The 26,584-nt window shown below is 40.2% G+C and overlaps 1 protein-coding gene across 3 annotated transcripts in view; it reads right to left on the bottom strand.

The window, feature by feature from the left end:
- The window catches only part of nr6a1a (nuclear receptor subfamily 6, group A, member 1a), an 88,830-nt gene that overhangs the window by 18,193 nt on the left and 44,053 nt on the right, over nucleotides 1–26,584 (bottom strand). For 2 of the 3 annotated variants that reach the window (XM_053420750.1, XM_053420752.1), the window contains one exon: nucleotides 24,077–24,100. The exons of the other annotated variant lie outside the window; for it this stretch is intronic. In XM_053420750.1, the coding sequence (XP_053276725.1) occupies nucleotides 24,077–24,100 (24 nt within the window). The remainder of the gene's footprint in view (nucleotides 1–24,076; nucleotides 24,101–26,584) is intronic. 3 annotated transcript variants of the gene reach the window in all.

The raw sequence follows: 26,584 nt of genomic DNA, 5'->3' as shown, positions 1-26,584 counted from the left end.
AGTGACCATTTTGAAAAAAAAATTTATAATTTAAACAATGATTGACAATTTGGCTAAAGAAAGATAGGAGCTGACATGAATACAATTTACTTGAGAAATTCTGTAAAGATTTCATGGATATTGCAAGTCTCAGATTTCTCTGAACAAATCATAGACACTACACTTTTGTCTTGAGCTGTTGAACAGTCTAACAAACTCAGTTGATACTGCCTCTGACAGTCAACAGGCCCCAGTAACATCTTCCTTAATATTCAGCTTTTGAGTGTGTGTGTCTATATATATATAATTAAAAGGGGCAGCTCATCAGAGGCATGTGACTGAGCTGAGAGCTAAGCCTCCCTCCCAGAGAGAGGGGGGGATCATACTAGGCAGCAGGGTTCATGCACTAAAGGTAATTAGAAGGGGTAGGGGGTCGTGCGGGGGTGCACATGGCATAAAGCCTCTCCCAGATAATGAATGATGAATAGAGGACTTCTAAAGCACAGAAACAGATTACCATTTAAATGATGCTGTGAGGTTTAAGTTTGCTGCGTGCAGAGGTCCGCAGGGGCAGCCATACTGTACGGAAACAATGGGGCGTCACACGGTGAGGCCATCCTGGGACTAGAATATAACTATTCCAGTGATTAATTCTATACAGCACAGAGGTTAAGTCACAGAAGGAGAGCGCTTCCATTCAGAAGAATATCCTCACGACGCTGTTGTCTCATTTTACACATAATCTTTTAGATAACGCAGGGTGACCTTATTGCTTTACAGAGATAATTAGCACAGTTCTATCACTTTTTATATAGAAATGATATAGTCTTTATAATTATCCCTAGAAAACCAATGATAATTGTCATTATAGAGTAATTTGTAGACTTTTTTTCAATAATTCTTTGGTGTAAAAATTGTAAATTTGAAAAGGGTCGATCATAATTTTCTACAAAAACAGTCTGATAACAACCAACAGTCCAAAAACAAAATGTGATCAGTTTAGTATAGAGTAACAACAAGATGAGCAGAGCATATGTACACTGGAAAATTTAGTAATAATAATAATGATTCCAATTAAATATCGAACAACAACAAATTGATAATTGTTTGGGCTCTAATGCAGTAGCTAAATCAAAATGAATACCTTCGTAAAGAGCCCAATTTTGAAGCTTGAATTTGCCTTTATAACTTCATTGATAGGTCTCACACAATGTTTGGCCATTGTTCCGAGTAAATGTTCCAAATAGATTTGTGATTGTACATGTGACATCATCTTTGTCAGACAAATGGGGATTTAGACTATGATTTTCTTTTGGTACATACTGGATGATTTTTCTACTTTCTTATCTTATCTAACCATACATACAGAGTAACAAATAATACTGTATATATCTATTTATATCTGCAGTTTGGGTTCTACACAGCGCTAGTGTCCAATGGGTAGTAATGGAGAGGGGGGGCAACTTACTGTCACACAGAGCTATAAAGTTGATATATATTGTCTAAGTTGGTGAGTCATCTTTATTAATTTGCTAGAGTCTCCTGCCTGTTGGCTCTAAATGAACTTCAATCTGGGTGAAACGCAGCACAGTTTTCTCAAGTGTGAGTTGAGGGGCAGTTCAGAAGTGATTCAGCTCAAGCAAGAATAAAGAGCTTTCTAGCTGCTAAGCTTCAGAGTAAAGCAAGGCGACACGTCCATGAAGCCTGAGAAGAAAGAGCCAACAAACGTTGTACTACTAACCATCGTCCTCACAAAGCAAACATGCACTTTCAGTTTTTAACTATGCTTTTCCTGCAGTGATCAGCTCCACCCTGCAGTATGATGTTAGATATCTGGCATGATAAAACATTTTGAAGATCAAATTGATGACAGTATGGATCCTCACCTCTTCACACAACCATTTGTCAGACCATGTGCTCATTCAGTGAAGACATTCAAACCATATATTTCACCACCCACCCCATGTGAAAGGCCTGACTTCCTTCTGTGAGGAAAAAAAACAATGGCCATTAGTTGCCATCACTCAGGCTTATTTGCCAAATCTATCACCCTGTCTTTCAAGTGCATGGCCGCCATATAAACAGGCGACTTCACACTTTCACACACTTGATCTCAGCGTGTCACGTCCTATGACTCCTCCTCCTCCTGCCTGTAGATAACAGTTAAATATTCATGACATTTAACTTAAGGAATTCACTCTGCGAAATTCCTGCCAGCAGCATGTTTGACCCAAACTTTGAGATATTTGTCCGTGACATTTCTATCTCCAACCGATTACAATAAGAGTTGAAGTAATTTAATCTCTGATGCTCAGTGAGTTGAAGAATTGAAAACAGCAACATCTCTTTTCAGAATAATGAAGCAGTTTCTCAGAAGAATCTATAAAACACGGTGAACCTTCGAAGGGATTATTCCTAAATTATAAACTAGTTCTAATGTAAACAGTTCACACTTATTTCTGATTACCCATTGCTTGAATGTGTTTTGCCTAATAAATTAAATTCATTCACATCCGCATTATTAGATGCTACTGTAGTTAAGAAATAAATCTGTTGTTGTGTAGCCGCTGCTTTGCTTTGGGAAACAGGCATTTTCTGATGTACTATAAATATGAATCACGATGTTCATACGATTTTGAGGTCATCCTGTAGAAAACATCACAATAAAGCCCCTTTTCTCCAATCAAAAAAAAGAATAATACAAACTAACATCTAGCTTTTGTCTGCGATGGGAATGGATACAATCAGTATTCACTCCTTGGTCAAATGACACTGCAGTAGACACCGGTTTTTATTGGCTCCGGCTCTGATCGGCAGTGATGGGAAAGAGACACCTGGACTATTTAGCAGACTTCCTAGAGAGTACCTCTATGTTTGTGACTTCGAACATGAATAACAAGTGAAAATGAGGAATAAGACTTACTACCCATTGCTAGGTGACCTCTATTGGCTGTTATACAGGATCAAATGAGGAAGTCGGACGGCTTCATATTAAGAGTTGACTGCATTGGAGTGAGGTTGGGCAGGATGGACAATCTGGAATTGAGGAAGTCGTTGTTTATTACGTATAACAACTTTGACCCGAACCACCATTTCCTCTGCAAAATCGAACCAAGTACTTCTTGTACCTAAATCGTGAATACTCCACGAAGTGGCCGTATGTTTCGTATCATAACAACAAAGTTCTGGTATACCTGCTGCTGGTTTACCTCTATAGCTGTATCAGAAGGTAGGGACAAACAACCTACAATGTTGTTTATGTTGGATCTCTTATTTCATCCTGTTGGATAATTGCTCTTCTCTCCAGATAACAGGATTTGATGACAAAATGTGTTGCGGGGGAAGCAGCTTGTTGATCACAGTGGCCTGTCAAGCAGCGTTTCATTTTTAGTTTTCAATAACAGAGACCTTCTGTGTGCCTGAAAGAACAATCAACACCCCTTTTGCCCCGACTACCAGTTGTGAATGCAGGAATGTTGCTGTCACTTACTTTCAATAACAGTTCCATCTCATCATCCGTGGAGCATTTATGATGCGCAACTGAAACATTTATCTGGATGGAGATTGTTTTTTTTACACTAAAACAGCATTGTAAAACGAAACTTTGTTAGTGTGGAAGCAGCCTAAGCCTGTAGAAAAGGTTACATAATGTCCTATATGGCTCGCCCCCTATAAGGGAGCTTTATTAGGTTGACAAAATAACCCTGAGGATATCCTCAGGGTTATCTGAGTCTGTTCTTGAAGGCTACACATTTTTAACAGAAACCCTTTGTTAAAAATTGGAGAAGTGAAGTTTAAATGATGTGGATGTTCACTAGCCAGGTACAGTCTGAAAAATGCTTTTGGTTGCATTATGGAAAATGAAGAATTTAACATTTGTGGAGATTGATCCATACTATGGACTACAAGTCACAAGCCGGTTCCTTTAATAACCTTCTTTCTTTAAATCGACTGTACAACTTTAAATTTAAATTAAAAAAAATGCAACATTAAATTATTGAATGAGTTCCATCATTTTATCACTGAAACTGGATTATACACAGTTTACAGAGCAGCTTTGTTTTGTTAATGACGTGGAAGTGGATTCTGTTAGTCACTGCCTGGACACCACAAAAAACTGTTTTTGTATCATTGCTAAATTTATACATTAAGGTGAGATGATTGCATGGTTGATCTCCAGCCTCTCTTTCTGTCTCTTTAGCTTAATTAAAGGAACCCTCATCTCCACGCACGCACGCACGTACGCACGCACACGCACACACACAGAGAGAGAGAGAGAGCCCCACCCCCAAAGGCCCATTAAAGGCAGCATTGTTTCTCAGGGGTCAGCCTGGGTTTCATTCCAAACTTTAACGTAAACCAGTTGAGCGTTTGAAGCCCCAGTCAGTGGCAAAGACAAACAGCGCTCTTGTTTCCTTCCCACTGCTCCTGTATGTCCTAGCCCATGCTAAATGTGACAAGCTGACTGGGTGAGTTGTGCTTTTTATAAGGAATGACTATTTCATCTCACACACTGTTCTATCCTCTACTGAGTAAAGGTGCCTGATTAAATATTGCCCAGGTTTCACTATCTCTTGACCCCCTCTTAGCAGCATCACACTGAGAACAGGGATGTATCGTGGCCAAATCTCCCTATTGTCCACACCCTATGCACACAAAGGCTGATGTATAGTGTAAAGCAGCCCTTTGAGTGGCTGACAGAGCAACAAGGCCTGCTGCTGAAGGGGTTTTCTCTTCAGGTTTTGTCTCGGGCTTTCCATCACAATCGTGCCCAGCTGAGACAGGGAGCGGGGGATGGAGGAATGTGCTGTACTTTTCCGCTGCTGGCACCCACCATGTCTGATTCTTTCTCCTTCCCCCTTTTCAACTCCTCATCTCTTCTCTGAAACTTATCTCTCCTACCTGGGGGTGAAGAAGGGAAGCATTTCTCTTACTATGACTGGTATGTAGAAAGCGTTTGAAGACTCTCTGGGACTGAGATCCAGCATTCCCAGCAGCCCACACTGTGATGCTAATCTCTTAAGTAAGATGCATGCAGTTGTAGATTGGGCTCAACCACGAGACAAAGGTAACCTGTTGATGTTGTGCTCTTGATAATATACACCCAGGCTTAGAGGCTAAAAGATTAGCATTTACTAATACCACACCAAGGATAGGATACATTTTAATGTTATGCTAATAACAGTGATGGTACTTTGTTAAATAATATGGGAAAAGACCTTGACTGTAGGAGTCGGCCTCACCATCTGAGCTTTGTTTGCATCTGAAAAGATAATTTAAATGTTGGTTTTTATTCAGTGTAAATTTTAAATAAGAGTTAATGTGCAAGGAGGCAGTAGAGCTTTCTTACATTTGGACTGAATCCATGGTTTTATTTTAATATATGTGGTTGTTAAGTGATCTATCCTTGCACTCAGCGGGTGCATTAATAGTATACAATACGACTGATACCTGAATTTCCAGTAGAGTTACCCTACATTGATTATTACACATCAGAATTGTAACTTGTTTTTCTGTAAAATATGCTGCCGTGTTGAACATCCTTTGAGAGTATGTTGTTTTCTCCAAAGGGAAAAGGATTGTTACAAAAGTTACCAAATCTCTGTAACTATTTTTTTTAAAACTATTTTGAGTTGGTATGTTTTAGTTCAACCGCAGCAAAAATGACAACATGTACAATTGGGCTTTTTTCTATTCTATGGATTGGTGTGTTAAACCAGATACACTACAGTGGAGGATTAAAACATGCTTAGTAAACCATGTTCACTTTGACAGCATTTTTACTTTTAATAAAGTTTGTTATTTATTTAGTTTTAGTGTAACATGTTTTTTACACGAACATAAATAAAGAGTTAAAGCTGTGTGGAAATGAGGCTTGTCAGACATCTCTGTTTAAGCCTGTGTCCTGTTTCTTTCATTGGCGTTTTCCGAACATTAAAACATCTGCTTAAAAAGAAAGCAGGAACTGGTTTTGGCCCTTAGCTCCTCTTTAATGTCGGGCTTAAACAGCCAGCATGTGCTGATATGAACCATGTGCTAAGTCTTACAGCCCATGCTTTTTGATACAGAGTCATATTAAAGTGTTGCTAATGAATGTTGAGTCTCTACTGTATTAGCAGGCACAGGAGACCTCCCACAGATCACAGAGTCAGCAGCATGAACACCCATTGATAATTTCCCAAATATGAAAGACTGAAACACTGTAAAATGAACAGATTGGCAATTTTAACATCTACTATAAAAAATGATCACTAAGAAAGAAAAAAAAATTGTTAAACAGCAGATTATTTAAATACTGTGTGTGTGTGTGTGTTTGTGTTGGTCCTTGGGGGAAGGGTGCAAGGTCAGTTGTAATAACAATCCCTTGTAAGGCAAAGATAGGCAACATGATGTACTTGGTTTGGTTTGACAATGATGGAGAAATGGGTATATGTTTCAGTCAAATTAGATAAAGGAGCATGCACGGAATGAGCAGCCTATGTTATTGGCTATTTATAGACGAGCATTACAGAGTCACAGGAGTCCCTGACCTCCCCCACTGTTACTATTGATCTTCACACAGCTTCTGCCCCTGCTTAAACATCCACATAAACAACCTCATGCTCCTTTTCTGTTGATCTCTGGTGCCTTGTCTTCTTCGTCTTCCTAATTTAGTTTAGCTGAGGACACCCTTTCTACATTACAGGGGGAAAAAAAACATATCAAAACAATGTGTCCTCCTGCAGATTAAATGTAATGGCTTCAGTTATATCAACAGAAGTAAGGTGTTAAACCTCCCTTAGCTGGAGCAAAACCAATATGGCTGCTGGCAGGGGGATTAACATGAGGGGGATGGGACCGAATACAGTATCATGGCTCCTCCACATGCTTTACTAAAGTCCTTGAAGAAAAACAGGGGACGAAGGAACAACCAGAAATAATTTCCCTGTCTTTAACGTCCCCAAGCGCCAATGAGCAAGTTACATCAAAAATCATTTGAATCAAACACATTGAGTTAAGCACTTATCAAAGAACATGCAGTAGTAATGAACAGTCCATGACACTTTGGTGATTCACTTTGCTTTGCCATGTGGAATATATCTTAAGAGTGAGAAAGGATCACATTCCAAATTCCTGCAATACATGGGGAAAGAGGGAGGGGTTGATTTGGAGGCTTGGTGGGTGGGTGGGTGCTCCCAGAGGGATGTCGTGTGAAAACTGCCTAAAGAAGGTTTTTTTACTCCAGCACTTAAGAGTATTCATCTAGCCAAAGCAACAACATAACGACAAGCTAAAAGCAAATTGGGGAGAGAATTGTCAGCTGAAGTCAAGGAAAGATCATCATCATCTGAAAAAGTGCTTAGTATGAAGACTACACCATCATTCAAAACAGGCTCCAAGTGAAAAATCCAGGAAGAGCCAAATATAAGGAGACGGAAATTTAACCATATGTAAAACTCAGTTTATCCTATCAACACTGCTGCCTGCAAGCTAACCCACAGCCACTTACCAAAGATGAATACATATGGAGGCACACCATGCAATTCACTACTGCATCGTGATAAGTGATAACACGAACAACAACAAAGCACTTGAGGGCATCAGTCACAGGGAGCACTGTGAAAAGCTGGAACATTGCTCATTAAGTCTGTCTTGAAAATCATTAACCAGTCTCAGTGTAAAGGACTAATCCCATCAAATGTTGCACACAAGAGCAATGTAGCACCAGTTTACTAAAGGTGCATCGGCGTGACGTTAACGTTACATCTGGAAATAGTCTGGAACTAATTGCGTTCTTTTTCATAATGTTGAAAAATGTAATGAAAATCATTAATATATTATTATTATTATTTACTAATAAAAAATTCTGGGAAGTGTAATTAAGTGTTTTTCAAATACTCTGCAGAATCGGCTTTGATCTGACATGTTTCGATTAACAACATACAATCTACTAAAGAGACAATCAAACCGGTTACATATATATATATTGAATAATGTGTGTTTAGTCACCAGAAACCATTTAAAAACAGCTTTATCACACACGCCTCTCGTCTCCATCCCAAAAATATTAATGTTTAGTTCAACAGAATGCAGTAGTCTCCTGCTTGTCTTCCTTACCTTCCCATGTATCCATTTCATGCTTCTCCCAATCTGCCTTGGCCCCATTCAAGCATGGATTTAGCTAAAGAAAGGCTACCGGGCCTGGTCGCCTCATCACTCTTTTCTTTTTCTGCCTTTCTCTCTGTTCTCTCTCTCCCTTCAACCTATTTCCTCGACAGCCTGCCCCTCTCTGACCACAGGCACAGCCCAGCAATACCACTGGTCACTTTACTGCCTGGTCACGTGACAGAGTTCAAGCCCCGGGGTCACAGCTTGGCTTGAGGTCCAATGACAGCTAGGGGTTATCTGAGTGGAACTGATAGTCCTATTTTCGCTGCCGTTCAACAATACAACAAACCACCACCCCCTCCCTGGCTCTCACCAAAATTAGTGTCCCCTCCCCTCAGTCATGCCTGTGGCACTTCGGAAGAGGACTAAAGAGGATCTCCAAGCATAAACACAGGTTCAAGCTGACAAAACACACAGACATTAACTAATTGAAGCACTTAGTGAAGCAGAGAAAAGGTTTAAAGCTAAAGTTTCACAGCTTGCTTGGTTAAAAAACTGAACAAAGTGGAAAGTTCAAGAGGCTGAGAGCCAACAAGATGGAGACACTTTCTGTTCCTGAACATTTCTCTGAATGAAAAAAAAGGCTGCATCTCAATTTGAAGTTTGGAGTCAGGAATTCAGAGTAGTAGCAATATTTAATTCCCCACAATATATTAATCTGTGGAGGACAGCTCATGTAACATATAGGGTATATGCCAACATCTGTGTCAGTTGCCCATTGTAATTTCCGCGTTACGTTTCAATTTTGTACTTAGTTTCCTCTAATCTTTTAACCACGGTGATGTTTAATGGACGCCTCGGGTAATTCTGTTAACCAAATGCAGTGGCAGGAGTGTAAACAGTGTAGTGCAAAGTATAGACTTGTTTTATTTACGTCCGAAGGCTGGCAAACAAAATTTAACCGAACATTCACTTGGGAGGCCTTGTGGCCATCCTATTCAACCAAGTTACCCTTCTTGTATTTCTGTCAGGACTGAAGTTGCATGTTGTCCCTCTTTATCTCCTGTTTTTTTTGTCCGCATCCCGACTGTAAAATATCGACTAAAAATCAAGAAGTCTAAACATGTACAAATATCGCCATTGTAGTAATGAACCACTTTGTTTTTTAGACTGTGGTTCAAACAGAATAAGACTTGAAATTGTTTTCAGTGTTTTTAGAAAAAATAAATAGTGAATATGATAGGCGACTGGAAACTCAAGCTCTATGAAACTCATAGAAACTACAACAATCATTTTGACCAATTTTGTAAATGTAGTAACAAGTAATTAAAGATAGCGTCAAACGTCCTTGTTGATACTGTAGTTACTTCCTGGTTTAAATCTTGAGTTTGTATTTTCTACTAGGAAAATTTCTGGTGCAGCTGCTTGTGTTAATATATTTAACATTTAAGAATATTGGCCTTTTCCAGTGAATCATGTTTATATTCCTCTGGGTAAGGTAACAAGACAACGTTTAGCACTGAAACTCAGGTAACATATTGGTGGGGGAGCACTGATACGAACCGAGCTCATAGCTTGCAACCTTGACTTGAATGACCATCCCATTCAAATTCACCTGGCAGTCAAGCTAAATATCAACTTTTGTGGCAAAAGTGCTTGTAAGTATGATTTAAGGCCTTCTCTGGGTGCCATGGTAACCAGCCTTAAACCAATGAGAGCTAGAGGTATCTTACCATCCAGTAGGTTCTCTTCCTTCATCCCCTCCAGTGGCCTGGCTAGGGGACCATAGTGAGAAGCATCCAGTGTATCACACCCAAAACTCTGCTGGCTAACCTGATGCTCTGTGTCAACCAGCCTCCTCTCTCCCCGCACCAAACTCTACACTACAGTGGACAAGCCTGTCCTGGTCCTACAGCCAGTCCCCCAGCCCACCCTCTCCACAACCCCACCCTACCAATACCTCCTGTTCACTCTCACAGCAGCAACACCCCGCCCCCGTGCCCAACCCCCCATGTGAATGCTAATGACCTGGCCACACTAAGTCACATATAAGAAGCTTTTCACATTCAAACACACCACAGAAGGATAGCTCATATGATTGCATACATGTAGAGAGAGAACTGAGACATGCCACTGAGCCTGGGAGGATTCACAGCAACTGAGCTGTCCTGACCAAGCAGGTTGGTGAGCAAGCAGAAACAAGTTGAACCTGTTGGTATGGTATTACCATAAGAGTCTGATACTACATGTCACTGCGTAGAATATGGTTTATATATAGGTGTTATATCTGGACAGGTCTTTCAAGCAGATTTGAACAGTAATATTTTTTATAGTCCACTTTGAATTAAGGGTTGGAGAATTTGGCAAAGTGATCTGACCGAAAGCTACTTTACATGCAGATGTAATAAAATTACTTTTTATAGTTTAACCAGCCTTTAATGTACCATTACCAGTGGCATATGTCACCCTTGACCTTAGCACCTTTCCTTCCATGAGCCGAAGATGAACAGCATAATAAGCCATGTTGCCTTTAACCTTGTAGGCAGATGGAGCACAAACAGGGTGGAGGCTCTGCTGGTTATCTGCCGTCATGTGGCAAGGGGTGCTACCTGAGAGTTGACCTGAGTTGCAGACCCTTACTATGCTACACTGATACTTCACATCTTCACCTTCTCCTGTTTAACCTGTGAAAAGCACACCTACAACATACATGTGAAAAAGAAACTGCCACGCAGACATATCTGGGTGACCACTATGTCCACCTGCCGACATTAAAAGACACATAATTGTGACTTAAAGGATTATGAAAAACCCATATCAGCTCCATCAGGGAGATGATGGTTTTGCCCCCGAATGTTTTTTTGTAAAAACTACTGTTTGGATTTCCACGAAACTTGGTGGAAGGATGAGACACAGGGCATTTTAAGCTGTAAAATTGTTTTTATTTATATATTTTTTTTACACTTTCACAAATTTCTGTGAATGCTGATGAAAAGCGAACAGGCATATTTATGTGACTGATATGAGTGTGTGAAATGTAGTGCCGATCCAAATAGTGTTGGGCCTTGGCAGGGGTATGTGATCTATTTAATTCCATTCTTGTTTTACATATAAATGGACATTTAAACTTAAGAAGGTGGACCTCGGCACTATTTGGTAGCAACTGTCTAGACTAAAACATTGCTCTGTAGTTTTCAAACTAAAACCGGGCCAGGAGCATTACCAAACTTCTCTTTTTTAGTGGCTCTAAAACTCTGAAGTGTAGTATTGTGGATGTGACCTTATAAAAAAATGTAAGTTGTAAAAAACAAAGGGTTATTTTATTTTGCTATATACAAAATGTTTTTGCAAATTTTTAAAGGATACTGGCTGAAATATTTATTAAAGAATTGATGTCGGCTACAGCCTCAGAGGTCCAGTACGGGTCAGGGTTTGATTAAAGTATTCCTCTGTAACTAACAAGAGACAGAAATGTTTCCTGTAAATGACAGAAAAACTCTCGGCCTGGACAAACACAAATGAGGTTTAAACGTCAAACTTCACAGAGAATTTGTAATTTGCCCCTGACAAACTCCTGATGTTGTTGTCTCTCAGACAAGAGACGTGTTTTAAGGTGAAAATGTGTTTTATATCAGCAGCCTGACAGACATTCCCGATGTTTGCTCTTGTCGACTTTGCCGCTCCTGAAACTCCTGCAAAGCCCATTCAAATGAAACTAAATTCTTAGCCGGAATATGAAGTTGATTCAATGTCAGCTCTAATGTGTTGTTTGGTGCCTTGATTTCTGCATTTGCCTAAACATTTAGTAAAAAAGGGCATTTCTTTTGTTTGAGCTCCCCTCCCCCCTCTACACACAGTCACATATCTCTCCACTATTCACACAAAGAACTTCCACAGGCCACAGGTCACACTGCTTGTGTTCTGCTGTAAACATACATACATCCTGATCCAAAGCAAGTACACAGTATTCATCTTTTTCCTGACGGATCACAAGCTTTCCAAAGCACGTCAGACCTTTAGCATACCTCAGCAGATGAATATACATGATATATTTTATTTAACAAACAGTGATAGGTTGAAATCTCCCAATGTTTTGTAGATTTTCACCTTTTTAAAATACTGAGAATTATAGGAATGAAAGGCATCCAGCTCTAACATACATGGAGGCTCTTGCTTATCCTTTCCTTCCAGCTCTTTAGGGTGTCAGCAGTATGTAGGCAAATCTGAAATCAACACCCACCCTGAAGGCAAGACCTGGCCTCCTAGGATTACACTTAGCAGAAAAGTTTCTCTCAATGGCAAATTCTATAGATGAACAAATAGTTGTCCACAACTAGTTTCTCTGTCAAAGCAATTCCATTCTTCTTCCTAATGAAGTGTGTGATTATCTGAGTCTTCATAACAATTACCTTTTACAAAGGACAAATAAATCATTTCATTAATTTATGCCTCGTGCAGAGGTGCAATTTTTTTTAATTTCAATAAGAACATGTGTCGTCATTTAATTGTGAATGGTGAGAGTGATGTGCTGCTGAGCACAATGGTGGCTCGATTATGTATTTGCGAATGTAACCGCAGGCTTCCCTCAGCCAAGGTTGGTGAAATAATCTAGCCTGACGTTGTCATACTCATAATTCCAGTCAGAATATGAGTCTGATACTGCTCCATTGGGCTGTGATTATGGGGCGTGTTTCAACCGAACCAGGGAAAAAAATGTCTCTTCGCTCAATTGGATAGACCTACAACCAATCAGAGCAACGTAGTATGTGACGTATGTTAAGCGACGCATAGTTGTTGTTAACAGAACTCAACTGCACGCACGCTGGAAGAAGGGACTAACGTTATGATTGTACCAAGTCTGAGTTAGCGAACTTACATCGACACCTATGATACTATGTTTACAACATTTGATTCATATCTCGACATTGTGTGTTATTTACTAAGTCAGACAGTCAAGACTTTCTCTTACCATTTGTAAGTTAGATGAACTTCATCCAAGACGATACCTATTACGTTGGCTTGAAAAACATCGGAGCCTAGCATGTCCCTCCACTTCTTGTACAGCAGCCAGGATTCCGGGCTTCCGAAAAGGAGCTAGCAACGACCGCTGGTTATGTCCACCTCGTCGTGCACGCCAAGTTTCATCGCCGTGATGCCCATTTCGGTCGCCTCTTTCACTTGGTCCTCCATGAGTGCGACCAAAGGAGAAACCACAATGACCACTGGGTTTTCATTGTGTCCTATCTTCTTGGCGACCATCGGGCCAGCTGATAAATTAAACTTTTTCAGAGTTCCGTAGGAAGGACGGCAAAACATCGCGTTCCTCTTTCAAAATGAATGCGCTGTTGATGTCTTCTAAAACAGACTCAATGGCAGCATCTACACATCTCAGCTCTCCAGCGGCAGGCTTGTTTGTTGAAAACGAATTCAACCCAAGCGCACTTTGGTGACGTGGTTGATTACGTTACGGTTGATCATTTGTCCATCAACGTATAAAGCCCGCCCTGACAATTTAAGTGGTCCGAACAGCTTCTGTTCGGGCATAGTTTCTCCCCAACGGAGCAATGCCAGACCGAACTTCCCGACCTCAAATATTGTGGGCGGGGCTAAATTCGTCTGGCGTTCAGGCTAGAAATAATCTATAATCAAATGAAAATAAAAAATTCAAGAAAACGTTTGCATTTGATCACCTGCTACCTGGACACGGTTTGTATTTATGACTCTTACGTTATTATCAATAAAATTACAAAGTTTCCTCACATCCATACATTGACTGATTGATTCAGTTGCTCAGCACCTAAGGGTAGGGCCCCCATAGGGGTCAAGAGATAAACCTGCAGGGTCACAAAATGAGATAAAACCAAAATAATTGTACCTTATTCCTACTATTATATTTACTTTTACCTTTACTGAGGCTGCTGAAATTTCTTCCTATGAAAAAAAATAAAGAATAAATCAATTCAAAACTATAACCATAACCTGTGACAAGAGGGCAAAAGTAAAAGTTTATTTGTTTTAGGGCGCCACAAGCCAAGAATATTGAGAGCCACTGGAGTAATTTTTTTTTATGATCCCAATTCATATCAAAGCATGTTATCAGTTGTAGCGTCAGTGAATATATCCTGACTCCACGACAGCCTCATGTTTGGTGGATGTCTTCCTGCTGTTCTGTCAGGGCTCTTTGGGACAAGTCACCTCTGAGGCGGCTGCTCTGTTTGTTCGAGGTGATTGTGTCTGTACGGGAGCTGACCTCAGGGTTTTGGTTTATGTCCAATCCTGAAGATTAGATTTACAATGATCCATGTTACATTCCCCAGATGCATTTGTTTTCTGGAGCCCTGATGACTAGCGGATCAATGCAATTGTTCTCTGCCTGAGCTTCCAAAGGGCAAATAAAACTGGGGTGACCTGGCCAACATCTTGGATTTAATTACCACTAAAAACAGTCATTCACAAGCCAGTCTCATGCTTTTAATTGATCCCAATTATTGCTATATTCTGGTATTCCAGTCTGATAAATACAAGACTTGGGTGATAAAGACTGCAAAGTTGCATCTATCTTGGAAATAGTTTGTTAGTAGATTTCAATTGATAAGACATTATATTGTAACTCCAAGTGAATTCCTGTTTGCTGAATAGGAAGGGTTGTTCTTGACAGGGCTGGATTAACCTGATACAGGACTCCAGGGCAAAACTGTGCTGTTGGGCTCCTGCTGCCAACATTACATCACCTGCTTTGTTCTGTGCATTATGTTCATGTTACTTCACCTCCATGTTCCAGAGAACGGAATAGTATCTTTTTGCTGAGTGAAAGATAAGTAGAGAAAAACCTATCTCTTTTATTTAAGTAAACTAGTGCAGTGCCTTATCTAAACCTGCCTGTTGAAGTGTTCTCTTGAAAATTTTAAATGCTCGGATTTATTCGAGCATTTAAAATGTTTTGCTTGAATAAATCTTCTTATTTGTGAGTCCTCCTCAAACAGTTCCAAAATACACTGTGACTTTTTATTGTGTACATTCTACAGTGCTGAGTGAAGGTAACAAATAAAGTCAGTGAGTGGTGTGTATACAAGTTTGAATGATTTACTTAAATGTTGTGTTTTTTTTCCAAACATTCGATGTCAGCTTTTTCAGAGGTCTTGTAAGTAACGCACACAATCTTCAACTTCTCAACATTGTGCCTTTACCTTAAACACAAATTGTGAAACATGAAGTGATTCAGAGACTGGTGCTGCCATGATTGAGATCAGTGCCTGGGCTGTGTGTCTGTCTCAGTCTGATATGGTGTAAAAAAATTATGAAATTATTAAAAAATATATCTTGGGGCAATTTTGACCCAGGATATGAACCATTACCGATCTGATGACACTTTCAACACGCGACAGACACAAAAGGAAAAATCTAAAATAAATATCTCCCGGTGAAAAAGTGGCGTCATAAGGCACTGATGAAGAAGTCGAGAGGGTTTGTGGGGGATAAGAGCTGACGACGGTGTCCGGGTGCTGTAAGCATGTTCACGTAATCTATACCTCTGTCGGCTACACCTGGCTGCTCCACCTCTCGCCTGAATAATGCAGAGGATTTGTTACTGTTGTGAATGTGTCTATGCAGAGAACCACCCGCTATGTCATGCATGTGTGAAAGGCAGACTATGGTAAAACTCTGTAAACAATTCTACCGATTTTAACCATAGATCATGTCAGAAAACTGCTTAAGATTCAACTGGGTCTGCGACTGAAGGCAAACCACCCCCACTCCCCAAACTCGGCACTGCACTTTCTGCACTGTATTCCAAGAAAATACCGGTCAAGAGTGAACTTGATCAGATGAACGGTTTGCGAGACATCAGTTCCAAATACAGATAGAATTTGAATTTTCTATTATTAAATATGAAGCATTCACAATGAATGTGGGTACTGCATTTGCTGAGCTGCATGGTTTAAGTGCTATCAGGATGTTTCCCCAGGCCTGCCATATTTCTACGAAACTAAATCATCGACAGACACTAACTCCATTACTTTGCTATGGCACTGTACCTTTGACACAGTGCACTTGGCAAACTATAATATACATTACAGAATAATGGTCCAGAAATCAACTGGCTGGAGCTTTGGTCTTCCAACTGTCATGAGTCACTGGAACATCTGTCCATACCACTTATCTCTCTAGGAGGGCTGGGGCCAACATTGGGGGAGAAGCTGGGTAAAACCACAAACGAAGACACACAAACACTCATGCTCATATTCAAACCTACGTGTAATGTAGATTGTCTAATCACCTGCAAGTCTTTAGACCGTAGGAGCAGGTCCAAATATCCAGAGGAGACCAATATGAGTTCACTCTACAGGGAAAGACCCTGGCCGACTGGCATGTTGCAGAACCAAGGCCAACAAGACAAGTCAAACGTCTGTTGTAAAAGGACCGAAATCAATCAGACATTGTTTCCACAAAGCAAATATTAAGAAAATATCCCCCCACTTCCATCCTCACTCTCACATCTCACCACTCGTACCCCTCTTTTATCAACATGGAACAGGTCCCTTTCCGGTTCACTTCAAACTGTGTGGAGCATTCCAAACGAATTTGGCTCGAAACCCGAAAAGTCAGTTCCCTGCTATAACCAAATATTACCTGTGATGACATCAGTGGCCATCTTACAGGCTACTGGTTGCAAAGAGAGGATGGAGAAAGCAACAATAAAAAGGCAACTGAAAAATTGTGGGACCGCTGAACCCAGTATCCTTTAGAACACTAGCAGGTAATCACTGTAATCCACCATCTGGGTATACTATTTACTCCCATTGTACATAAAACAACAGAATCAAGGACCCAAGAATCCTGGACTGAACCTGATGAGGAATCTGAGTTAATTACGTGCCATACAAGTATCTGTGGTGTTAATTGTAGTGTTATAATTTCCATTCTTTTAATCGAACTTTCCCTTAACCTGCCTCATCCATTGTTACTGACAAATCTCCCAGAATTCCTTTCAGCCACGACCACAACACACATCTTGTTACTCTATTGCCCTTTGAGGAGAATCCCTTTTTTTTTTTGTGGATATAGCCTGTGGCTCACCTACAGAGGGTTTCTGCATAACTGCTGTACTAAATAGCTGTTAAAAGGTTATTGGTAAGTGAAGGACAAATCCCTGACTCTGACACTTCATGATGTCAAAATCTATTGCAGCAGCAGAAAATATTCAACATCAGGTTATGATTTTATCCAGTTATTGGAGCAAATGTTGAATGTGTCCCCATCTATGCCTACACTTATATTTGTCAGCACTACATCGGGTCTGTGAATGAATCAACTATATGGTGAATTTATCTTTTTGGCTACAAATAAAATTCAGATCATATGTCCTAAAAGCCTAAATTGAGGACATTGATCTGTATAATTTATTAATTGTGGAAGTGACCTGATTCAAATCAGATAATGAGGCAGTGACGAAGGTGGGTCAACATAAGGTGAGGTCAAAGGTCAAACCATGCATCTGACACAAGATTAAGGACAAGAAGAGGGACGTCCCCTGCCGAACTGTTTTACCACAGTTTTTCAGAACTACAACTGCTACATAGCTGTTTGAGCAAATGGCGTCCTTATGAACAAAATGCATACCAGCTCTGAAAACAGTGCTGAAGCTTAATGATTCTGTCATCTCTAACAGTCCTGAGAAAATAAAACAAAATATATTATACAATATAAAAGCTGCCTTGTATTCATTTCCAGTATACAAATGTACATTTATCCTCGTTTCATTTTAACAAATATATAAGATAGAAATAGGAAAATGTAAAACAGTAGAAAATTATCCAGCGGAGACCAGAGAAAAAATTCTGATCGATCCTTATCGAGATCATCCCTCCATTTCACCCAAACCCACGACCACAGTACATTGTGAATGTCTTACTTAATAATCCACAATTACTTTGTGATAAATCAATGTGCAAAACATTGCAAATAGAAATATGCATCATGTAAGGCCAATGCTTTCATACTTAAAAGTGACAGATGAAATCTGTGTGCCGCTAAAAAGAATTGTGCTACTAACACCTGTTTAAGTCCAGATGAAACAAAGCTGAAGTTATGTGAAAACGTTGACTTCAGCACAACATATTGTTACCTCAGCCTTAGGGTGGTTAAAAAGTGCAAAATCTACAGAAGAGATAACAGTTTTCACAGCTTTCACATCTTTAAACCATTAATCATTGTTTTACATATTCCTTTCTGTCAGGAGTGCAGCATCCATCACATCATCGAAAGGTGGTGGTTATGATAACAATCCTCCCCACCAGAGGGCACTATCACACAAACACAGAGCCCCTGTGAGCTTTCTGCCAGCAGACAAAGAGCCTGATAAGTCATCAGCATGAGCTGGCTTGTTCTCTCACAAATACAGGCAAACTGATCAAAGTGGAGCCGTGTGTGACCTGAAAAGAAGCAGAGCAGCCATTATAATCTATAGATGTGGGCCAGCAGCTTTAATAATGGAGGATGCTGAGGGGGCTGACTCCTAATCGTCTTATCTGCTGCCAAACAACCAACACCACCTTTGATGTTGTTGGGTTTCTATTAGCAAAAGCGGTTTGTCTTCCAGCGGTGGCCGACTAGTCTGGATCAAACAGATCCTCGTCCAGCTCTAGAAAGTGTGGGTATCGTTAATAAACATTAAACATTCACGTTTGGCACATTTCATGTGTGTTTTGTAAGTGAGAAAAATATAGTGTTGTAAATCCGGTTATCTGCATTTAGAAATTTACCATATACTCAAAAAGAAGGTTGAGACTCTTATCACAGATCAAATGCATGCAGGCAAAAGCACGCACACCACTGCAACAAGGTCTTAGAGTTCACAGTGGAGACCCCGCCCCAAACCTGACACAAAGTATCTACACGCAGCAGCTGACAGGGGTGTGTCTGTGCTGCCATGAGGGATGTCTCCTCTGTCTCATTCCAATTGAAGGGAAGCAGTTATTGATCAGTGTTAGCTGTACTGCTTGAGCTAATGAGCCCAGCCATGGCAAAAAATACATTGTTTGACATTTTTTCTTGAGAAAGCTGAGTTTATTAGATACTGCTGGTAAATAACAGTGTTCATCTATTTAAGGAAAGACAACATTTAACCACTATATATATATGCACACAGATTTCATCAGTCATGACTCATGATCTCATGACTTTCAACGACATTCATTTTCAAATCCAACACTAAATTATTCTCCCATTTAAAAAAAAACCTCTACCAATTGATATTTATACTTCACATCTCCAATGTGAACATTACTTAGCTGATACTTGATTCATCAGGCTCCCTCCAGCTTATTACATTAGCTTGAGGCCCCATCTCACGGAAGAATTCAAACCAAAATCAACACATGTAATTTTGGATTAATATACATAAAAAATACATAATTTACTTCTGTTGTGAGAGAAAAGGAAGGATGACCTTGATTCATCTCCATAGCTGGACAGTCTCCCTCTGATTTTAGACGTACTTATATTATCTTAAATGTTGTTCATCTGTTAAAAATTATCCTATGTTGTTCATATGCATTGGTTATTATGCACCTCTGTGTCTCTCTGCCGAGTCGGTAATGACGGGTTAGGCTGGCACAAGGGCGTCTGCTACGCCTCCTTCAAAAGAGCTGCTGCTGAAGCCCGAGTGGGACTGGAGCCTGTCAAATTACAGTGGGATCCCACCTCACTTCCCACTCCCTCTGTCTGTCTGCCGCCTGTCTCTGCGCTGCCACTCCTCCTTTTCCTATCTTTTGTCTCTCTGTCAGTACGTCATCATTGCAACTCGTTTTACTAATCTGAGACACACAATGCAGAAATGTTCAACATTGGCCGGCCATGCCCATGCTCCCTTAAATCTTGGAAAAATTGGATCGAAGTTGGTGTATATTTGTGTGTGTGTGTGTGTGAGAGAGAGATAGAGAGATGCTTTGCGAGCATTTCTGGAATTCCGTCAAAGGCACATTTTCTGTCTGGCAGCAGTGACTGAGTCTGTCCCACCAGAGTGTTGGTAGAATATCAAAGATGAAGAGATTGCGAATTTTAACCTCAGACTCAGAGGTCAAACCTCATCTGTATGTTTTCACAATTTTTTATATCAAAATTTAGATTTTTTAAATGGTGCAAAATAAAAAGCGATGTCTCTCAGCGGGCCATTTTCTACAGCGCGTAACAATAGAGGTCCCTTCAGTATCGCCTCTTCAGCCCTTCCCCTCCCATATTCCTCATCCCTGCTTTGTCCATATCTAGCTCATCCCTTATTTCTCTCTTATCCAACACCACGCCATCTACACCCACCCCCATCCCCTCTCCATCCTACTCTATCTCTTAACACCCCCACCTTCTCTCTCTCCTTCTTTTCTGTCCAGCCCTCCTCTTCTTGCTCCAGAACTGTCAGATGGCATTAGCTCCTTTCACGCTCATGGCCTGTAGGAATAACAGCCGTGAACCTCGCCAAACAGCGCCATTCTCCTGCTCCAGTTAGCTCTCCACTCAGCACAGGCTGTTGCGCAAATACCAATGTTATTCATGTTGTGCTCCTTTACTTACACAACATGCCCCATTAAAGGGCAAAGCTAGGCAGACGCAAATCTCAGCAGAGAAGGTCATGTTGTGGACAGAAGATGCATATGTGTTGTATAACACGGTCACGCTCACTCATATTTATTAGCTCGTCCCCCTGACTCAAGGATCGACCCACAGCTTTGCTAAGATCTGGCTCACGTGGATCAAAAACGGATCTACTTCTTATCTGCTTATGGAGCTGCAGGCTGGAAATTTTGTTAAATATATAAGGTTCAGCTTATTTCCAATGAAGTTTCAGCTGCAGGGCAAGTTGTGGCTGGTATTAAAAGCCCACTGTGACCAATAAGCTGTAAATTGTGCAGAAGTTTTTTGTGCTAAGAAACAGGGTAAAATGATTCTGATACGGCAAGCACACATGTAACAGATGCTTCGTACAAGCTGACACTGCCTGTCCAGTAGTTCATGTAGTCCGCTCCAAAAAGACCTCTTACAGTGTCTTGTATTTTCAACATCTACCTGGTATTTAAAACAGCTGTCTGATAGATGTAATGGTGTGCAAGGTTACTCTCATCGGGCAGAACACCACCAAGTGTAAGAGCCAGACTGAGCCAGGCCAGGCGAGCATCCCTTGGGGTGAAAAACAGAACACCTGAAACTAATCAAACTCAGTTTGAGGAGAGATTTCCATTTGTACCTGTTGTTGCTGTGTCTGCATTGATTATCTGTAATCAGTAATATCTGTATAGTTCTGGGGCTTTGAAACAGGAAACTGAAAGATTAGGTTTGCTAAACATAGTTACTTTTGACTGCAGACCCTTATAAGCCAGTTCAAATAAATGTTAGAGCTGTGAACTGTGATTTGAGAGGATTGGAAGTAAGTACACTGTAATAATTGATTAGTATTCTGTCATCCAGATGTCTGAGGGAATGTTTGCATGTGTGAGGCTAGAGGAGCACTGCAAATACATTCTTGAGGGAGTGAGCTGAAACATTATCAGTCTGACAAGTAAGCGCAGATAGATTAATAAAAATATGAGGACGGTGTAATTTCTCATTACTGCGTAGTCGACAAGCCCAGCATGGAAGGAAGGCTTAGAGGCTAATAATCAAAGCAGATTAGCCTGAGCTCTGATAGATACTACGCAAGCCTGCTAATCATCTGAGTGATAACCATGAAGTATCCAATCACAGTCAGAAATGAGCAGCGTGTTTCAACTTATGATTTTGCTGCAATGATCTGAGCATCAATGACCCCTCAAAGTTCCTCTCTATGCCTTCCATTTGTTTGTGTCAGAGTAATTCTTCCATGTTAATACAGTATGTGTAAGTCGGTGCATATTAAGTGTGGCAAGGAAGGGTGGGAGGAAACACTGGAGCTTCAGAGCACCGGTGTTACTGTGATCTCCGGCCTGCCTGCCCTGTGATTTGGCCTTGAAATGACAGACCTGCCCCTCATTGGGCTACGGGTGGAGAGCTAATGACATGCTGCGTGGGCTAACATGACTATTAGCCCACTGTGAGCAGCAGGAACTGACAGGAACACAATTCTGTCATTACGCCCTGAGGAGACCTCTAATCAGAGAGGCAGAGACACCAGGAGAGGCCAGTTGCACTGGTTTAGGTTTGAGACAAAGAGGTAACGGGCTGGCTGTTTTTTGTTGGTTTCTTATGTGTCAGTAAACATTAGATATATTGCTATATATTGCTGCATAACACTTAACTGAGTCAGTTCCTGGACTTTATATGACACATATTCCCTTGTGATGCTGTTACACTGTCAAAAGTTAATGGAAATTCAATGTGCCATTATTTTTGGATCCCACTTGCTGCTGACGAGTAAAAGTCGCATAGTCTCCCTTTAATTGCATAATCTATAAAAAATACTGTAAAAATGCCCTTCACAATAACAGAAAAGGTGATGTCAATAAAAAGCCAGGAGTCCAAAAACAAGGATGGTGAGTGCTGCACTGGGACCAAAAATGACATCTGTTTTTAGACATGAACTCAAGACAATGTCTGGTGAGAGGGGTCTGAACTTTCTCTAGAATTTACCTTTCACATATGAACAATGAGGCAGGTCATTCTCTGCTCAGAAGCGGTGACACAAGACCAGGAAAAACAATGAAACCATACATTTTTTGACATCTTGGCTTCGAAAATCTCCTAAGGAATTAGAATTAGAATAATTGTCGTTCGAGTGGCTTGTTAATTACCTGACTAATTGTTGTTGCTGTAACAAATTGACAGCTCGATTTTACCATTATAAATGCTGAACCAGCCATCACAAGGCAATGTCTGTTTTGTGACCTGTGTATTACTGCTCAGTGATACAGACTTTGAAATTGTAAATATATATTTTCTGCTGACTTAACTGGTATTTGTGCAGTGCCACTTCTTCCAATCCAATTGCTAACCCTCTCTTCGCTCACAAAATGGCAGATAAGACAAAGCTGAAAGTGACCTTCTTAAGATTTGAATAGAGATATTTAATCTACCTGCTCCCCTAAAAGTGCCTGTCCTCTCAACTCTGCTTGCTCCATATCATCATGCCAGTTTATTAAACTGTATTACACTTCATGTCCATATTGGTATGAGCTGCCAATATCTTTGAATTGTCTTCCATGCTTTTGTAATTACAGCTAGGAAAGTGAAAACATTTGGTTGAATTAATGCAGTTTACCCCATTTATCTTTAACTATGTTAATCATACATTCTAATAAGTACAGGCACACCTACCTGTCTGGGTACTTGGTTGTGACTGGAATCTAATCTGGAGTTTACTGTATGTCTTTCTGCTCCATTAGGTGCTGGATATTAAAGTATATCTTTGAACATGTGTTTCCTTAGTTTTGTTTTCATTGTTTTGTTCGAGATCTGCATCGATCTAAAACTGTGACCCACTTATCCATTACTGAACAAATGCCCATTTGAGGATGTCCATGTCTTTCTTTATGCCCAACAAAATAATGTGAGATATGTATTGGAAATTGGCAATATAATACAATACATTCAAATACTAACATCAAGTCTTTAACTTGAACTAAGAAAATTTAAGATGTCATAAATAACAAAAAGTGACAGAGGTCTGCATCGAGTATGATAATAAATGCCTTGGTAGGAAAATAAGCCTGGCAATAAGCATGACAGCTCCACGGAGCAGGGGCTGAATCAGCTGTCTGAACCCTAATGTCACAAAGTGTCAAGAAGACCAACGGAGCTAACGCAAGAGAAGGAACATGATCTGGTGGCCTTGTCACCAGGCAGATAGTGATGCCAAAGGGTTGGAACAGAACTACACAACAACAACAACTATTCAGGGTGCCTACAAAGGGTAAGCCTATATACTGAAAATCTAACTGAATGAAAAATAAGAGCAATTTCATTAACATGAGAATCTGACAAGGTGCCAGTAATAGGAAATATTATCGAGTAGCAGGGGTACAAAATATCAGAGTATTCCACTTACCTAGATTACTTTCATTGATTGCATCTGAAAACAGAGAACAAAACCCTTATCAATATACATGATCAATCGTGGTGGAATGTTGGCTGATTTGAGGACTCAGGTTCGAGCCTTATTCACTGGTAGTCTATGTTCTACATCGGGACAGTCGGCCTGACATGCTGAGCCCTACACGCTAGGAAGGAACAGGTAAATATGGTGATCCCAGTGCGGTGCACAAATCACGGCCAAGGTGATTCCAGAAAAACACTGCTCGAGAATGAATTGATAAAATTCTGATGTGACTAGCTGCCTTTTATGGAAAAGGAGCATGTGCAGAAAATACATCAGTTCTTCTATATTTTATTGTGTCACTATTGTGTCAAGATTTAATTAGTGACATACAATATATATATGTATCACACAGCACTTAGTTTACAGTAGCTAAATATTAGTGATGAATACAGACTTTTTCATAAAAATGTTTGAAATAAATGTCTATGTCACTACTCTCAGTGTTATGTCCAAAAATATGGCAAAATAGGTCAAATATAATGTAACCCTTTAACTGGGTCAAACTGAGGGTCTAAATCACCACCAGATCATTTCGATAATCTGATCATTTTTATTTCACCATATCTGACTGACAATGAGATTCAGCGGTGTAGCGGGGGTGCTGATCTCCGTTATGTTAACAATATTCACAGAATCTTCCTGTTTGGAAATTTGTTTTTAAAGTAAAAAGCATATCGTTAATTTTGTTACAACAATGCTTTTTATCAAGCTGAATTACAGCTTTTATTTTGAAAACTTGTGAACGCTCTGCAAACAATGTCCAGCTCGCATATAATAAAAAACTGACAGTATATTTATAACAGTTTGAGGAGGACTCACTATTCACAAGGAATAATATTGAAGTAACTCCAAAGCATTAACACAGGCGAAGCAAACAGCCCGTTCCAACAGGCATGATTAAAATAACGTTAGTATAAAAAGTGTTCAAAGGCACAAAATTGTTCCGATGTTGCAGAACAATCTTCACTTGTACTGTCTTTGCTCCACAACGTTTACAATGACTTCAGACATGGTAACCAAAACAACTATATTTCTAGAACCCTGACCAAAGTCCCTTTGACTAGACCACTAAAGTTGCCCTTTCACACATAGAGCACACAACTGGAGATGATTCATCTCAGACATGTTCTCACCTACTAAAATAACTGTTGGTTTAGGCAATGGGCTGTACCTGGGTGCGCAGGGAGCATGATAGAAACATAATCAATACACCCACTCGCCCACAGTGAAATCTCCGGTCCATGATCTACTCTTTTCACATGGGCTCAGTCCGACTTTACATCGATTTTAAAAGGGAGCTAATTAGGTTTAGTCCATTAATGTCCAGTAGAACTGATTTGGACATTTGTGTCACACAAACAGCTACTGCATATAACGTGTAGATCTTCATTGAACTGGAAACATTTTTTTTACTACCAATTGTCAGGGTTTTATATGTTCAGGTTTTCAGTGTGCCAGTCTCTGAGATATCTGTCTCTAAACAAATAAAATGTTGGTGAACTGAATTACATTTCAGGCACTGAAACCTAACATCTAAAATGTATCAGCAGCCTCTTTCTCCAGAAACAAAATTTCTGTTATTTGGATAATCCACATAAGATACTGAAAACACTTTTCATATGTATTGTAAAATGGTAGTAATTGTGGTTAGAATATCTCCAAGTGAAACAAATATGAGACAATATTAAGTTAATAGTGATTATTGTATAACAACACAATGTTGTGCTAACCAACCCCCCAAAACAGCAGCTTTGAATTCATTCATTATATATAAAACAGAGTCACATCAGATATAACAACAGTAAATGTGTGAATTCTTAACACTGGTTAATAGATGTCTTAAAAAACTTCACATAACAGCCTCAGATGACTTATTAGATTAATCATAAAACCACACAGCCCCTGTTCTCCTCATCAGCAGCTTTGTTGAAATGCTCCTGACATCCTCACACCGAGCGCCGAGAGCGAGGCAGTCTTACGAGGCCGAAATAGTGACATCACCCGAACAACAGCTAAACAAAATAGGCCACAGCTGTTTGGTTCTTTAGGCTACAAATTAGACTCAATATGTCACACAACATCACATCACAGGGAGCAGCATAGAAAACGCACCGAACCGTCTCCGTTAGACTGAGCTATCTCTTTCTGTTTGCTTACTCTCTGTTCTGTTTTCAGGCTAAAGATATAATGCTAATTTGCACTAGATGAGGAATGAAGGATAGAGGTTGTATTGGTTGGCAATGTATGAAATATGGAGGGATTTAAATAATAAATGGCACCCTCTTCAACCAAGATGAGAGTCTTGAAAGAGAGTGGTACTCAGGGAGGTAGTGGGACACTTTGTTGAAGCCATAGACTCTCTAAAGAAATCTGGGGCGTATGAATTATACCTTACTGGGTCCATTATCGCTTATCAAGGTATCAAATGAATGATTCTGTCGGGGGCCCTTGCGAATG

Source organism: Pleuronectes platessa, chromosome 4, assembly GCF_947347685.1.
Source record: "Pleuronectes platessa chromosome 4, fPlePla1.1, whole genome shotgun sequence".
Classification (NCBI taxonomy): Eukaryota; Metazoa; Chordata; class Actinopteri; order Pleuronectiformes; family Pleuronectidae; genus Pleuronectes; species Pleuronectes platessa.
This window is presented reverse-complemented; position numbering and strand designations above follow the sequence as displayed.